Source organism: Canis lupus, unplaced genomic scaffold (assembly GCF_011100685.1).
Source record: "Canis lupus familiaris isolate Mischka breed German Shepherd unplaced genomic scaffold, alternate assembly UU_Cfam_GSD_1.0 chrUn_S885H1049, whole genome shotgun sequence".
NCBI classification, from domain to species: Eukaryota; Metazoa; Chordata; class Mammalia; order Carnivora; family Canidae; genus Canis; species Canis lupus.
This window is the reverse complement of record NW_023331848.1, coordinates 15,815-32,756: the sequence shown is the minus strand read 5'-3', so window position 1 is coordinate 32,756 and position 16,942 is coordinate 15,815. Positions and strand designations below refer to the sequence as shown.

At 37.0% G+C, this 16,942-nt stretch overlaps 1 protein-coding gene across 3 annotated transcripts in view; it reads left to right on the top strand.

The window, feature by feature from the left end:
- Positions 1-3,245: 3,245 nt before the first annotated feature.
- LOC119879448 (rho GTPase-activating protein 20-like) overlaps positions 3,246-16,942 on the top strand; it is a 29,367-nt gene continuing 15,670 nt past the window's right edge. For all 3 annotated transcript variants that reach the window (XM_038589730.1, XM_038589731.1, XM_038589729.1), the window contains exons 1-6: positions 3,246-3,367; positions 6,026-6,067; positions 6,700-6,784; positions 10,340-10,417; positions 12,626-12,686; positions 15,601-15,789. In XM_038589730.1, coding sequence (XP_038445658.1) covers positions 3,264-3,367; positions 6,026-6,067; positions 6,700-6,784; positions 10,340-10,417; positions 12,626-12,686; positions 15,601-15,789 — 559 coding nt within the window. In that variant the 5' untranslated portion in view covers positions 3,246-3,263. The remainder of the gene's footprint in view (positions 3,368-6,025; positions 6,068-6,699; positions 6,785-10,339; positions 10,418-12,625; positions 12,687-15,600; positions 15,790-16,942) is intronic.

Below are 16,942 nucleotides of genomic sequence, written 5' to 3'. Positions count from 1 at the left end.
TATTTGTCATTTCTAATGGCTGAGTAATTTCCATTGTATACATAAACCACATCTTTTTATCCATTCATCTTTCGTTGGACGCCGAGGCTCCTTCCACAGTTTGGCTATCGTGGCCATTGCTGCTATAAACATCGGGGTGCAGGTGTCCCGGCGTTTCATTGCATTTGTATCTTTGGGGTAAATCCCCAACAGTGCAATTGCTGGGTCGTAGGGCAGGTATATTTTTAACTGTTTGAGGAACCTCCACACAGTTTTCCAGAGTGGCTGCACCAGTTCACATTCCCACCAACAGTGTAAGAGGGTTCCCTTTTCTCCGCATCCTCTCCAACATTTGTTGTTTCCTGCCTTGTTAATTTTCCCCATTCTCACTGGTGTGAGGTGGTGTATCATTGTGGTTTTGATTGTATTTCCCTGATGGCAAGTGATGCAGAGCATTTTCTCATATGCATGTTGGCCATGTCTATGTCTTCCTCTGTGAGATTTCTGTTCATGTCTTTTGCCCATTTCATGATTGGATTGTTTGTTTCTTTGGTGTTGAGTTTAATAGTTATTAAGGAATGTAGAAATGAAATAAAAATGATTTAATTTGGTCAAAAGATGAGATGACTATTAACTCACTGTCGTGAAATGACGAATAGTTACAGAATAGACTATGACCCCTGCTCCCAACATTTGTAAGAGAATGCCTCTATCTTAGAACAGAGGATATCTCCCTAGAATTCTGCAAAACTCCCCAGTTCACTGGGGCTTACCTTTTGGCATAAAGATTAAGGTAGTGGAAAGCAAGAAGGACATCATGTTAATACAACTATAATAAATGACTATTTTTAGAAATAAAACTGCAGTTCTCCTCCTCTTCTTCTTAAGTCAGTTTACAGTAGATTATCGCTTTCTAATTTCTGCTGAGATAATCCAGTTGGGTCAGTGATTGAGAGTAAAGAAACACAGTAAGACCTTAGAAGAATCTATTGAAGTATAAAGCTTTGTTGTAACACGTTTTAAATATTTCCAAGCTAGCAACTGGCTTTATTAATATAATGCCTTGAGATTTATCCTCTCACTCCCAATATAAATCCCATGAGAAAGCTGGGCTGATGGCTCTGGGGACAGAAATGAGGCTGAGGTAGGAAAGATGAAAAGGTTACTTCACGGTCAAGTGGTTACAAACATGGGCTTATGAGTTAGGCTGTCTGGGTTCAAACCCTGTCTCCTGCATTTGACATTTTATTTAAACTTTCTGTGAGTTTCCTTATTTGTAAAATGGAGCTAATAGAGACCATCTAGTGTAGTTGCTTGAGGATTAAATTTTTATATTTATATTTATAAAATATTTAGAACAGAGCTTGGCATATGATAAGTGTTCAAAACGTTATAGGAGAGTAGAAACCACACTCTGGGCTCTAGGATCATTCCTTGGTTCAACTAATCCTGGTGCTTTATTGAACTAAGGTTATTGGATGGCTTTTTCCAGGTCAATGTATTTGGAAGTTTCCACACAGGATCTTAGGTGTCTGTATATACACAGATACCTATATTAGAAAGAAAAAAATCTGTAAAAACAAGCAGATACCTGTCTATCATTCCCCTTGGGCATATATTTTTGACATGACAATGCCTTTTGAATTACTATCTAGAAAAATGATTTTATCTGTTAATTGACTATGTTCCATAAAAATCTTCAAGCACATAGATACAGGCACTTGGCTGTAATGTTGAAATAGAAAAATGTTGAAATAAAAAAATATGGAAAGATATTGGTATCCATCATATTTATATTCATTGTGTCCTAAGCTTTGAATCTACATTATCCTTCAAGTGGGCTTCCTAAAAGATTATTTTTATTTCATAAATCCCACTGAAGAGTTTTAGCTCTAATTTTTCCATGAATCAGTGGAGTCATAGGGATTTTTGCACATGAGGTGTCTTTCATCTCAGTTTAGTTCAGTGTTTTCCACATGTGTTTGAATACTCAAGGAGTTCCAGAGTGGAGGATCCAAGTTCCCCAGGCATTCCTTATAGGACTTGTAACTGTTTAAATCTCAAGCCCACCTGCGAGTCAAAGTTGTGAATTAACCAAATTAATCAATTAATTAATCAACCAAAATAAATCAATGGTGGTTTTTATCTTTGAGGTCAAAGAAGATTAGGCAGAAATTATCAAAACCCATTTCACCCCTTCTTACCCCTCAGAGAAATGGGAAGTATCCATGACTTACATATAAGACCTCCAAACCACTGATCTTGGATTGATTGATGGACAGATGGATGGATGGATGGATGGATGGATGATTTTTCAGTTGGGCTCAGTCTGTAGGCTAACAATTTTTTTGTTTTAGCCAGAATCTATGGGAAAATGGTATGGACAAAATTTTAAGAAAGCAAATTGAAAATAACCTATGCTTTAAGGGCTAGAAAATATTTTTTAAATTAAGGTTGAAAGTAACTTTTAAATCTTTCTGATCCAAGCTTGTTTTTTTTTGTTTTGATTTCATCTCTCTCCCTCACACTCTTTAAAAGATTTATTTGTTTGTTTGTTTATTTATTTATTTATTTATTTATTTATTTATTTATTATTTATTTTAGAGAGAGAGCAAGCATGAGTGGGGGGAGTGGCAGAGGGAGAGAGGAAGCCGACTCCTCATTGAGTGGTGAGCCCTACACAGGTGCATGATCTCAAGAGCCTGAGATCGTGGCCCAAGCCAAAACCAAGAGTTGGATGCTTAACTGACTGAGCCACCCAGGTGCCCTTGGTTTGTCTCTCTTAAGAAAAAAATTGTATAACTATTTTTATAAGTCATGTATCATGTACCTTTGTTCAGCCCCTCAAACACTTTTTGAAGTATGCAAGTCATAAATGAATAATTAACTGCAATAATAGCCATAAAATTATGTGTAATAGGTAACAAATCCAGCAATAGCAAATGAATTAATGGTTTTCCTACAAAGCTCTAAAATATACAGTGGTTACTCAACACTCACCATTCAAAAATATGGCTATTTGCTGCCATTAGAGTGTTTTCAGTTTTCCAAGCCAGAGTTTGCTCAACACACACATTGCAAAGGCCCATCTAACCATTTGCTGTGTGTGCACAGAGGGTAATAGAGATGTGGGAGACCTGATTTGCCCCGGAGCAGTGAGAACTGGTCTCTAATGAACACAGCTGTTCCCATAACATTTTGAAATGAACTAACAGAGGTCATGTTTGGGATCTTTCTAGGTATAAGAAAAACTTTAAGATAAAAAGAAAATACCACTGAACACCATGTGGATTGCCAACTGCATGGATACAGTGGGAGATGCCAACATCAGTTCTGGGAGGTCCTTTGTGTTGGGCTGGCCCACGGTAAACTTTGTGGCCACCTTCAGGTAAGACCGATGCCTTGGTGTCCTGTATCTACATGGCTTGAAAAGGATAACATTGAAATCTATTGTCTACCAAGCTGGTGACTCACTTTTTGACCTCCCATGACACTTGTTTTGCCTTGTACTTGGCCTAAGAAGGTGCTTATATCCACATGGAAACAAGTAGATAATGTATAGTGGGAACTACTGGAGTAATTTCCTTCAGTTTTGATCAATGGTTTTTCAAATGGGCTCTAGTAGCCACTTGAGGAGTTAGGAGTTCTAGTTCTGTGGAAGGAGAATCAACAGAGTGAGGTTCAAGGTCTCCTCTCCAAGATCCTGCCCTCTGATTCCCAGGGAGTATCTGCATTTTTAAATCACCGGAATAGATTTCTTGAGCAAGTACTATTAAAGGGTCCAATTAAATTTGAAAAATTGCTTTTACACTCCCAAGTTAATTCCCTTAACATCAGTATGTAATTATACAAAAAATTGATCATGCCGTTGGATACTAGGTTGCCTGAATTGCTGTGTACAGATTATCTTAGTTGGTGACGATCTAAAACAAAATATGATTCCATTGAGTAGAGTTTAGTTGTGTAAGACACATTTTTAGGCTGACAAGAGGATGGGGAATGTGGATCTCGACCCTGGATATCCTGAGCAGACACCTCTGAGTTTACAGGGATCATGCCACACTTGCATCTCTGTTTGAAACATCCACACCCCAAGCCTCATTCCTGTTTTATGCGGTTGTACTTAACACACTGCTTTCTTCTCCTCACCCCACTCCACCAAAATCTCACAGGTCATCATAAATGTAAGACAACAAAAATCTTTACAAGTTGTTAATTTATTAATCCTATAATGCAGCTGTTGAATTAATGAAAAATTTTCAAATCTTATTAGGAAGAAACATGTATTTATATCCTCTCTGCAGGTCTTCTTTTGCATAAAGATCATCAGTTCCCATTGCTTAATATCTTCTCCAGGTTGCAAGTGGAAGGAAAGAGTTTCAAATGGGAATTTAAAAAAAAAGGGAATATATAAAGTGTTTGGTAGGGGAGTGTCCAAAAAAAAAAAATTTCCCCCTAATAGGAGGAAAATGTGGAAGCCATTTAACTATTAGTTAAAAAGGCTGTATAAATAGATAGAAGGCACATATAACAACATCTGGCACCTAAATTTTGTTATTGTATTATTATTACTGTTCTGCGGATTGGCATGAGTAACTAGAAGCTGTGTCTATGCACCTAGGCAGGTTGGGACACTAAATGGGCATTCTACTTTCTTGATGCGACAGGTCCTGAAATGGTGATGGAGAGGGTGGGGAGTAGTGTTGCTGGTAGAATTATAGAATGTGACAGCCACTGTAGACAGTTTGATGGCTCCTCAATAAGTGAAACACAATTACATATGACCTCCAGACACATAAAGAGAAAGGAAAATATATGTCCATGCAAAAATTAATACACAAACTTTGGGGGATCCCTGGGTGGCGCAGCGGTTTGGCGCCTGCCTTTGGCCCAGGGCGCGATCCTGGAGACCGGGATCGAATCCCACGTCGGGCTCCCGGTGCATGGAGCCTGCTTCTCCCTCTGCCTATGTCTCTGCCTCTCTCTCTCTGTGTGACTATCATAAATAAATAAAAATTAAAAAAAAATACACAAACGTTTGTAGCAGTATTGTTGACAATAGTAAAAGAAAGAAAGAAGGAAAGAAAGAAAGAAAGAAGAAAGAAAAAGAAAGAAAGAAGAAAGAAAGAAAAAAAGAAAGAAAGAAAGAATAAAGAAAAAGAAACCAAGTGTATATCAACAAATATAAAATGTGGAACAGGAGCTAGGGACAGGAGGGAAGGGAGAGTGACTGCTTAATAGACACATGTTTGCTTTGGGGTGATAAACATGTTCAGTCACGATGGTTGCACAGAACGATGAATATACTAAAGGTCACTAATGGTCAATTTTCTTTTATGTGTAATTTACCACAACCAAAAAAAATGCTGGTAAGTGATAAGCCCACATGTGAATGAGCCTTAAGACATTTGCAACTTTGGATATTAAATGCTGTGAAAATTTTAGCAGAGAACATACTGATCTTTAGTAATTTTGCATCAGGGGATTGATCTTTCTCAGAAGATCACAGTGATGAAGAATACGGTTTTTAGGAACTAATTTAACATATTACAATCTGCCATATGTATAAAGAAATAAAAATATTACAGGTGTTTTTTTCTGAAAAAGATATTCTTGTTTCTGAGCCAAGACAGTTCCATCAAATTGCTAAATTTCTTAAATGTGATTTAATTTGAATGGTAATATTCTTTATATCCGAATAGCCCTTGCAGCTGCAGGAACACTCTGAGCTATAATTAACCTTTTTCCAGTTCTGGAAACTAAATATCAAAGTGGTTAACAACATGCCCGTGATCACATAGCTTGCATCACATAGTCACAATTAAGTTTTCAGATTTGAAATCAACTCTTCTTCCTCTTTAGGATCTACTTCCCATTGCTTTAATAGAGTCCACCAAAAGCCCAACTCTAAGGGGAGTACAATTTACACATCCCCATCCCTTAACAACGGGCTCCTGATATTTTTAATCTGGAATGGTGATCTTAATATGTTAGTAGGAGTATTGTACGTTCCTCAATTTTTTTCTTCTCATTTTTTAAATTGCAGTTCTTCAGAACAAAAGGAAAAATGGCGTTCTTACCTTCAAAGGTATTTTGTCAATGTATTATTATAAGTCTTTAACCCATGATGGAAAAATGTAGATCTCTTCAAAGCAGTGCCCCCAAACTATGTTCCCTTCCCTTAGTAGAAATTGTTACACTATCCTCCAATGATTTTATTTAATTGTACCCTGGCCATTACTACAAATAACCTGCTCTCCTTTACATGCATATATTGCTTATTTTTTATGAAATTCTGGTTATCACTCTCATCTTCCCCAGCTCTCCAACCTCATGATTATAGCTAACATTATTCTCAAAACATATATTAAATTTCCATAAGTGCAGTTTACCCTACCGAGTAATGCTGAAAGCAACTTCTAATTCCTACATTTGAAGGTGCTAGTATGCCCTCTGGTCTAGCTAGGCAGGAAAGCTTTGGTGACTGGATCTGCTGGTCAAATCTCACATGACGAGAGTGATCCATTGTTTTCCGAGTCACAGCTTATTTTCCTGAAATATTTTTGCATGTTTCCTTCTGACCCAAAATTTGGTTTTGCTGAGCTTATTTATATGCATTTAAAAATAACAAAGTACGTTAAAAACATGATCAACATAAATTGATTGGAAAGTAAGGTAATTTATCCTACCCTATTTTGGGTTACTATCAAATTCGATTAGGTACATCATGCTAGCCAAAGAGAAGGAGCAGCCAAAAAGCATTCTCCTCAAAATCTTCACTGAGAACATCAAGAACTGTGCCTGTGTGAGTATTTTTAAGACCAACAATTAAATTCTGAGTTCCTAATTCTGACTGAATGAAAAAGATGGAGATAGAGGTGGAGACACAGAGAGGGAGGAAGCAGTGAGTTGGGGAGAGAGGAAAGAGAGAGCAAAAGGTAGGAAGAGAGAGAGAATATTTAGAAAAGTACCATGAGGAAAAATGTATTTTCCCCCTCTCCATGTACTGCTTTATAGACCTAAAAACTGCGTCCTAGGTAATATGAAGCAAGAGGAATACATACTACAGTGCTTAAGCAAGGAAAGAGTATGGATGTTAAGTGTCTATAACATTTCTCTGGATCCTTCTAATTGCTTATAGTGGCTTGTAATACAGTGATTTAGAATCAACCATTTTTTCCCCAGTGGCCACCACTTACATACAGAATGGTCTGGATTGTCTCCACAGTCCTTTTTCCCCTCCAGATATTTTATTTGGTATAACTATAAACTCAGAGAAAAGTTGTAAGTATAAAAGTAATACAAAAAGACCCCGTATACTCTTTCTCTAGATTCACCTATTGGTAACACTTTATTCCATTTGCTTTATCACTTATTTTCTTCTCTCTGTCTATTACATGTATGTGTATACTTACGTTTGAGGGTCATACATATACTATGGCCCTTTTTCCTTAAACCTAAGCATTTCTTAAGAATAAAGATATTCTACAGTTATCACCTTTAGTGAATTTAACCTTGGCATAATACTTTACTCTGCCATTCCCATTCTCATTTTGTCAGTTGACCTCAATAATGTCTCCTTTCTAGTACAGGATCCACTTAAGGATCAGGTGTTTCATTGAGTAGTTATGTCAAATGCAGAGGAGTTTTAAAAAGTCTTTTGTTCCAAGGAATATCAGGATTGAATTGAACTAAGAGGGATGACACTTTTAAGGGATCAGCATATTTCTATTTCAATTTCTTTATACCGTGGGGAGAAAAAAATCAAACCAATTGGCCCAGTTTTGTGTGTAAAATTTGATTTCTGAAATTGTAGTACAGTAGCCAAGACATTTACAGTGATGAACAAGATACTTTGGGTATCTTTAAATGGCATTTTTTTGTGGTTGTTGTTATAGTTTGAAGTAGCTCTAGATCACACAAAACATTATTTGAAGGTGGAAAAAAAAGATATTCCTGGATAAAGCAAAAGCCATGCAAATATTTTGATCTGTTGCTAAGTGCAGGCTAGATGCACTGCATGAAGGAGAGAGAATTCTCTAGCAGCAGAGCACATTCTCGTCTCTGCCTTTGATATCAATTGTGGCAGTGGTTTACATTCAAACTTTCCTTGGAAAATTACCTTGAATTTTTAAAAATCAACTTTATTGAGGTATAGTTTGGGTGAAATAAACATTTCTGATGTTCTTCACCCATTATTAAAGATCCAGGTTTCCCACTGCACTGTTTCACTTCATTGTAGAAAGATGATTCTTAGCATTCCTTGTGCAAAACTGGTGCAAACAGATTTACTTAATTTCTTTTATCTGAATATGGCTTTATTTTTGACACTGACTCTTGAAGGATATTTTGGGGATGTAGAATTTTGTTTGCAGATTTTTTCCTTTTAGTCCTTTAGAGATGTTCCAGTCTTTTGCTCTTGATGCTTTCTGATGAGTAGTCTGTGATTAAACATTAATCCTCAGTAGGTGATTTGTCATTTTTTCTCTAGCTGCTTTCAAGTTTTCTCTTTATTTTTGTTTTTTAACAGTGTGGCTAGGAAGTACCTAAGCATGGTTTTCTTTGAATCTGTCCTATTTGACATATTCTGAATTTCTTGAATTTATAAATTGATGCCTTCACCAAATTTGGGAAATTTTAATCATTATTACATCAAATATTTCCTTCCTCATTATTTCTCTTTCTCTCCTTGTGACAGTTCCATTATTTGCATATCAGACACTTTCACATTGTTCAGAGATCTCTCAGGCTCTGTTAATTTTTTCAATCTTTTCCCCCCTTTTCTTCTTCACACTGGATAATTTCTAGTATCTATTTTCAAATCACTGACTTCTTTTCATCATCTCCATTATGCAATGTAGCCTAGCCAATAAATTTTTAAAAAATATTTTTCAGATAAAAATTTCTATTTTTAAATATTTTTCCTCTCAAAAAAAGAAAAATAATACTTCATTTCTATACTAAGATGCCTCTATTTTTGTTTATTGTGAGCACATTTTCATTTGTATCATTGAGCATTATTGTAATAGCTGTTTTTGGCTAATAGTCTAAGCATCTAGATCATCTCAGGTGTGGCTTCAGCTCTTGAAAATTGATCTCATTTTCCTGGTTCTTCATATATTAAATAACAGTTTGACTCATGAACAAAAACTAACTTTTCTTTTTCTTTTGAATTATTTCAAAAAATAGTTTGTTTTTCTGAAGTTATTTGTTTAGAGAGAGTTCCTTCTAATGGAATTTGTCTGTTGGGAGATCCTACAACATGCAGGAAAATATACATACATCCCTTGAATTACTATTTCAATGACTATTTGAATGACTATTGAATTACTTTTGGACCATCTGTGATATCAAGTAATTGCATTCAATTCATAGGAAGAAAAATACAATGAAAGGACAAGGAATGAATTATGAAAGAGCATCTTTTAACTTTGCTTTTAATATTTTCAAGGCCTGTGAGTGTCCACTTGTGCTGTTTCTTCTTTATGCACTGTTTCCTGAAGGACACAGGCCCCATTGCCTAAAAATGTTACAAAAACTGTATGCATAGTAAATGTTCTGGTTACATATTCTCTTATTTTAAAATGACTTTTGTAATTGAGATAGTTTTATAGATCCATCTCAGATTCCTATTAACCCCTTTCAGAAAATTTTCTGTAAACTTTTCCTAGTTGTATGGAGCAGTTTCTCAATGTATGGTCTGATAGAGAGCTATTATAAGTATCTACTCACTGGCAGAGTTGTGAATAGAACATAAACTTCTAACATTTCCAGTCTCATTTCCTAGATTCATTGGTTTTATTTGTCTTAACAGATTGCAACAATGGAAGTCTTAGTTAATCATGATGCCTGACAAAGAAAATACAGACTAAATAGTAGTTTTTAAAAAAAGTGTCATAGCCAGTTCTTATCTGATTTTACTGAAACCGACTATGTAATTACAAAGGAACTAAGCCATACTATACAAACACAACTCAGTAAGAGAGGAAAGTATCTAGTGCCTTCCTTTAATACTATCCCCCTCCCACCATTTTGGAAATAGCCTTATGGAGCTGAGGGTCACCCAAGTGCCCTCTTGGAATTCTCAGTTTTTCTCTTCCTTGCTTCAGCTGCTGTATTTTGTATGCCACAAATTCTTGGAGGGAAATATATGTTTTACTGACATGTTTCCTACTAGCTTCATGTTACATAAAAAAAATGAAAATATAATTAAGGGTTCGTGTTCTACACGTGCTTTACTTTGTCATTACCTGAAAACAAGCTTTACCTTTGGAGTATGGATAATAATTTGACAATTATTTGGTCACATGCTTTAAATCTAAAAAAAATTTGTAGCAATTTTCTTATTTATTTTTTACAGTCCGTAACTATAACAGTGACAAATTCCGACACGGCAAATGACACTATCAACATGTTACTAACAATGCTGGGAATAACCGTAAGTTGCCTATAAACTATTTTTAGTTTACGAACCAACTTTGACTTTTGAGATTTGTGTCTGGTGTGTGTATGTGTATGTGTGTGTTGTGCACCTCCCATCATAAGACAGCTGATTATTGTAGATAACAGTCATATTTTGTCCTTCCAACTTTAGAAATTGAAGGCAGCAAAGCTATAGTATTAGCTTATACATGAGTGCTATCTTATATTCCCATTTTAAATTTTCTGAAAATTCAAAGTCATAGCCTAAAATTGGGCTATAATTTTAGAGTGCTAATAACAACATGCAGTTTATTGTATATATTTAAATACAGACAATAACAATGTTTCTAAATTTCTTTTTTTTGTTGTTTCTAAATTTCTAAATATTTCCTCCTCTATTGGACTCTTTTCTGTGTTTTCAATTCTGATACGTCCCCATCCCTATTGACCCTAGTTATCACACAAGGAAGAACTCAATCTGTTTAATGAATCCTAAATTACATGTTCTGTTGTACCTTTTGACATAAGGACTACATGGCTACAAGCTACCTCTGTTTGATGCAGATCCTGAGGATGAAGCAGCTCATACTCTTTAGGAACTGGTAAAGACAAAGACAAGTTCTGAATAAGACCATGGATCTGGGGCATTTGTACATAGCACTTTCATCTTGTTTGGGTTTTAACTGTCTGTTCTTTACCTTTTGATGGTGCTCGTGTGAGTTGCTGATATCTTTTTATGAAAGAGAAATATATTTGAGGATGAGGTTTTATAAGGGAAAAAAGAGGGACAGTGATAGATGGAGAGAACCAAAAGGAGCACTTGGAAAGCACAGCTTCTTATCCAAAATCCTCTGTAAATGTGACGTGACATAATCATAAGATTGTTTGTAAATTCTATCTGACCCAATGGTATAATAAAGCCCTTTAAAACTTCAGAGCAACTGGAATTTGGCAGAAGAGATCAATGATTTCTGTACAAACAACATTTAATAATACATCCAAAATAAAATTGAATTTATATGTACTGACTAAAGCACATCTCTACATACATTTCTAACCTGTATGATATATAACCCTAAGTAAGAATTAAATCCTGGAAAAGAGAGTGAGTGGTTTGAGGGATGAAGGTGGGGAGATTGATTAATGATTTAACTCATTTTATTTCACGTTTGTGATTTTCTTTGCTTAAAGTGATCAATGTCACTAGGCAAAGAATTTCTATTTTAATGAAGAACTGGGGTTATTTGGCTTTATGTATACCTGATTTAAAGGATTCCAGCATGGCATTTCCAAACCCTACCCTACCTTATTAGCTCTTACTTCTTATTTGCAACACAATCTTGAGCAGATTTAGCGTGTGTGTGTGGTGTGTGTGGTGTGTGTGTATCTGTGTCTGTGCCCATCCATACCTGTGACATTCCTTCATAAGGTGAAGGCCATGATTTTTAGTCAAGAGTCAAGGGCACATGGTAACTATTACCAATAATTCTATTTCAAACATTTTTTGTTTTAGTCTCCTGGAAGAAGACTTTTTAGTTCAGCAATCTTTATAATTTAGAATTGTTTGTTTCAAACAATTGGGATTTCCAGTATTACTGGGCAATAATTCTGCTGGGAGTAATCGTTTTCTGCATCTGACATGTCTAGAGTCCTCATCCTTTCTCTCCCTAAAGTGGGGTTTGCCTGCCCCAAAGCCTGTGGCTGACTTCCCTCCACGATCTCCTCAAGGTCTCTTGGGCATTTGTCTCCTTTTGTTCAGGGCTGCTGAGCTATTGATGCCTCTCAAGTTACTTTGCTCAGGATTAGTCATAGCAGAGTATATGGCTCTCTGGACAACATGCATCTCTGGGCAGGGGCATTTGGAGACAAAAGCCAACACTATCCAAGGAGTCTAGAGACAGCAGAAGAGAGGACTCTGAGATGAGACTTTTACTCCGTAGTAAAGGGACACAAATCTCATTTCTTATGCCATGGATCACCCACAAAGTGAGGGGCTGGTGTACTGTGGTTTCCCGGTCTTTATCAAAAATTACAAGAATCTGGGACAGTCTATTGGAAGTTGTGAGGGGAACTAGTTAACAAGTACTATAGCTACCTCCATGGACCAAATGCCATTTATCCTGGCCCCAATTCTTCTTTTTGGAAATACAGATATGCTAAGGAAATGTGTTCTTCAAGTACTGTGAAAGATTTGTTTTGACACCTAGTTCTTTTTGTTTCCAAGGGCTCTGAGAAAGACTTCCAGCTGTGGGTGAGTTCTGGCAAGGAAAAACTTCCACTAACTGGTAAGTGTCAGGGAAAATCTAAGATGGGATTGATTAGGTTCAAAATTGTAACTCAAAGTTTCAAAGTAATGGTTGTTCTTTCTTAAGCTTCAAAATCCTTAAAAGTGAAAATCACATGTTATATTCCCTCACATGTTTATTAAATAATTACCAGGTACTGTTTCCCAGGCATTGATAACATCTCTTCATTCAGCAGCTATGATTTAGTGAGGGAGAGAAATGTAAATTTTTGTTTCTACCTCTTGTTACCTGACAAACAGAGCTGTCTTGAAAAAGTGTGATTATTTACTATTTACTTACTTATTTACTCACTTAGGTATGAAAGCAAAATGGATGGGAATTTTTTTCCCATACATTTATTTTTCATATTTCAATCTTGAATTCTAGTTCCTAACTACTAAGAAGCCTCTATTTTGTGAGAATCCTCTAAAATCCAGTTATGTCCCTGAATCTGGTTACAGATATGTATTTAACACCCCTGCCCTGTGCCCACTTTTCTCTGCATCATAAAGAAAATGAGATAATCACATTTAAACTCCTCTAGTCTTCACTGATGAAATCGCCTGCACTTTGCTGTTTCTCAGGTTTTTTCCATCACTGATCTTAAGGTTATTGATAAACAGATTGCACCTCTTCTAAAATAGTTATTAGCACAAGTTCTCTGAAAAAAAATCTTTGGATTAGCAAAATTGTTTAGTGTTTCCAGTAATGGAAGGATTTTAAAAAAGAAAAGAAGACAGGGTCGGTAGCAGACCTTGAAGTATAGTAATAGATGGTAATGGTGACAATAATCTCTTCTAGAAATCTTAAAGCATTCCTTCTTACATGAAATTCTTTATCCTTGGGCAGGGTGGCTCAGTGGTTTAGCACCGCCTTCAGCCCAAGGCCGGATCCTGGAGACCCGGGATCGAGTCCCACATCGGGCTCCCTGCATTGAGCCTGCTTCTCCCTCTGCCTGTGTCTCTGCCTCTCTCTCTCCCTCTCTGTGTGTCTGTCATGAATTAAAAAAAAAGAAATTCTTTATCCTTTAATAAACCTGTGAAGCTATAACTCTTTTTCAAATAATCTGGAAATCTAAACAACCAATTTCCTTTTTTAAAAAAAACAACCAATTTCTTTCTGAAAAATATATTCCCAGTCTTAGACTATAGAGTCACAAAGCTCATCACTGAGATCAAAATCCCCCAGTACCACTTCCTGTTTTGAATTAATGTTGATATCTTTGTAAAAGTTGGACAGGGGCAGCCCTGGTGGCTCAGCGGTTCAGCACTGCCTTGAGCCCAGGGTGTGATCCTGGAGAGCTGGGATCGACTCCCACATTGGGCTCCCTGCATGGAGCCTGCTTCTCCCTCTGCCTGTGTCTCTGCCTCTTTCTCTCTCTCTGTTTCTCATGAATAAATAAATAAAATCTAAAAAAAATGGTTAGCAGTAAAAAGGAAAAAAGCTAAATATATATGTTTTAATAAAGTGCATTAATTTAGATAAAAATGATGTAGATGAGGGAACCCTGGGTGGCGCAGCGGTTTGGCACCTGCCTTTGGCCCAGGGCGCGATCTGGGAGACCCCGGATCGAATCCCATGTCGGGCTCCCGGTGCATGGAGCCTGCTTCTCCCTCTGCCTGTGTCTCTGCCTCTCTCTCTCTCTGTGTGACTATCATAAATAAATAAAAACAAAAAAAAAAAAAATGATGTAGATGATAACTTTTTGACTTTGAATAGCTTCACACACGAACGCAGCTCTAAGGAATCTGAAGAGCCTGTTGTTCATGATGATCCATTACAGCATTCAAAATGCATTTTTAAACATACTCTCAATTCTCAATTGTGGATTAACTCCTGGTTATCTTGGCTTGGTTGTATTGCTGTCATAGAAGCTTCTTTTCCTTAATGGAGGGAAGTCCCTGTGATTCTTGTGAACATTGCATTTATGACGGATGAAAAGAACAGCAAAAGCTCCTTTAGGTACATTCAATAATAAATCTGAAATGACAGAATGAGAATTTTCATTCTATTCTTAAAAAATGAAATCCATATCATTGCATAGGGTCTTTGAGAATTCTCTAGAGAGGAAAAACAATTTAAAGCATAAAAGAGCAAAACAAATCACTTGGCAGGCAATTCTGGATGGCTGTGGGTGTGGTTTCTATTCTCTAACCATCGTTTTACAGTTTGCTTCTGGGTTTCCCACTCTGCACACCCTCCTTCTGATCATCGCCTGGCAGGACACCCATAGAGGGAGGGCAGCAGTGGGAGGGAACCATAAAGCATAAGGGCAACACATCCCACTACTCTCGAGTAGCTCTGGCTGGAGAATTGACAAAAGGAAATGAAAAAAAAATCTGTTCGACTGACATTCTGTTGGAGAGAATAGTGAAGATAGCAATTCTTATATATATACTCCAAATATTAAAAATTTATTAACCAAAAAATAAAAATAAAAAATAAATAAAAAATAAAAAATATTAACCACCAATGCTTATTAATATATTCACTCTGATAAGTTTGTGTGTGGACAAGCATTTCAAAGAATGAATGTAAGGCTCGACGGTGTCAAGTAATTTGCCTAAGATGTATAGATCTAGTTAGTGTCAAGGCACAAACTAGAAAAACTTAAACATTCTCAGAAACACAGAAAAAGTCAGCATTGTTTAATGCACTCATGAATATATGTATTTCATGTAACATGCTTTAAATTGTTTTCTCTTCTTAAAATCTTTCCCTTGGGCACACGCTTTCTGTAAGGTGTTCCCACAAGGGTGCATATGATGCTCACTCAGGAGGCACAGCCTTCTTTATCTAGAAGTCCCAGAAAAATACCAACATATACAAATAGGGTGTGCTTACACTCGTGGTAAGGTAGGTTTGATGACAGCCATCACCATCAGCCTAAATATTCAGGTTTCTTTCCATACAGGACATGAACATCCCTATGGAATTAAAATGAGCCATCTTCCATCTACTAAACTGCTGCCAAAGGAAGCAGAGGACTCCGTCTCTCCTTCCCCTACTCAGGAGTCCCTCCTTCTGGAGCAGAAGATCACAGACATGCAAATCCATTTCATACTGAAGCCCAGGCACCCAGCCCAGAACAAGCAAGGGAGAGGTGAGCCACTTGCCTTTCTTCAAGTGCCTTCCCTTGGCTCATGTCTCCATGCTTAAACACAATTCAGACACACAGTTTATTCTTTCTGGGTGAGCTTATTGTCATCAATGAGGAGGAACAGTATAGGAAAGAATGCAAACACTACCAAAAATCAAGCTTAGAAAAATTCAAAAGTCTGACATCAAGACCCAACTCATTTCTATGAAGGTTGTTTTCTTGTTTTAAATCTTTTGGGAAGACCATTAACTCCTGTCTTTCTCTATATCCCCAGAGCACTTTCAAGGCTGCCCTGAGCCATGCCTTGTGCTGAGTAGTATATCATATATTAGTTTAACGAGTTGTAGGCAGCATCATTTATGTTAAAGTTGAGCAAACTGAAGCTTTAAAATGCTAAGCTTCCTCAGTGGCAGGACCAGGATGCTTCTGGTGCAGGGCTGGCACCCACATGAGTGGAGGTGGTGATGCACTCACTACATCCCAGAAAAGCCAAGTGGCCGAGTGTTCAAGGTTATTTGGTGAAATGTTCCTCATTTGTTTATCCTTCGACAACTTGGCTCATCTGCTGACTCTTAAAGAAATCAGTTATTTAAGCAATGTTAAGGTATCTTCAAAGGGAAACATTCACAGCTGAGCACTAGAAACTTTGAACTCAGCTTCTCACTGCTGGTCACCTTTTCTTTGGAAAGCTCTTCCTTCATAGGGAATGTTGAGTAATTAAAAATCATCTCTGGAAACTGGTGCATATGCATTCATAACCTCTATAAATGCATTCATAACCTCTCATTGTTTTGCTTTTCTATGATTTCTTTCAAGCCTTGTACTTGTGTGTAGGTGTATATTTACATATGTTTGAGTGTGTGTGTGAGGAAGTGTTCCACACTTCATTGTGGTTTAGTCTCTTTTCAGTAAATGTTCAACCTATTTAACCGAAAACATCATCTCTGGGTGGGTTGGTGGGGTATGACAAGAAAACACAGCCACCAGAGGGCCAGCATGTAATGACAACATCCCAAGGACCCTGACTGCAGCAAGTCATCCTTGAAGATGGCCCAGAGCAGAGGAACATAGAAGTAGGGCTCAGGCAGATTGTGTCCTGAGAAGCAGATCCTTTGGATGGTAGAACTTGAGCATCAGAAAGCCAAAGAGGAAATCT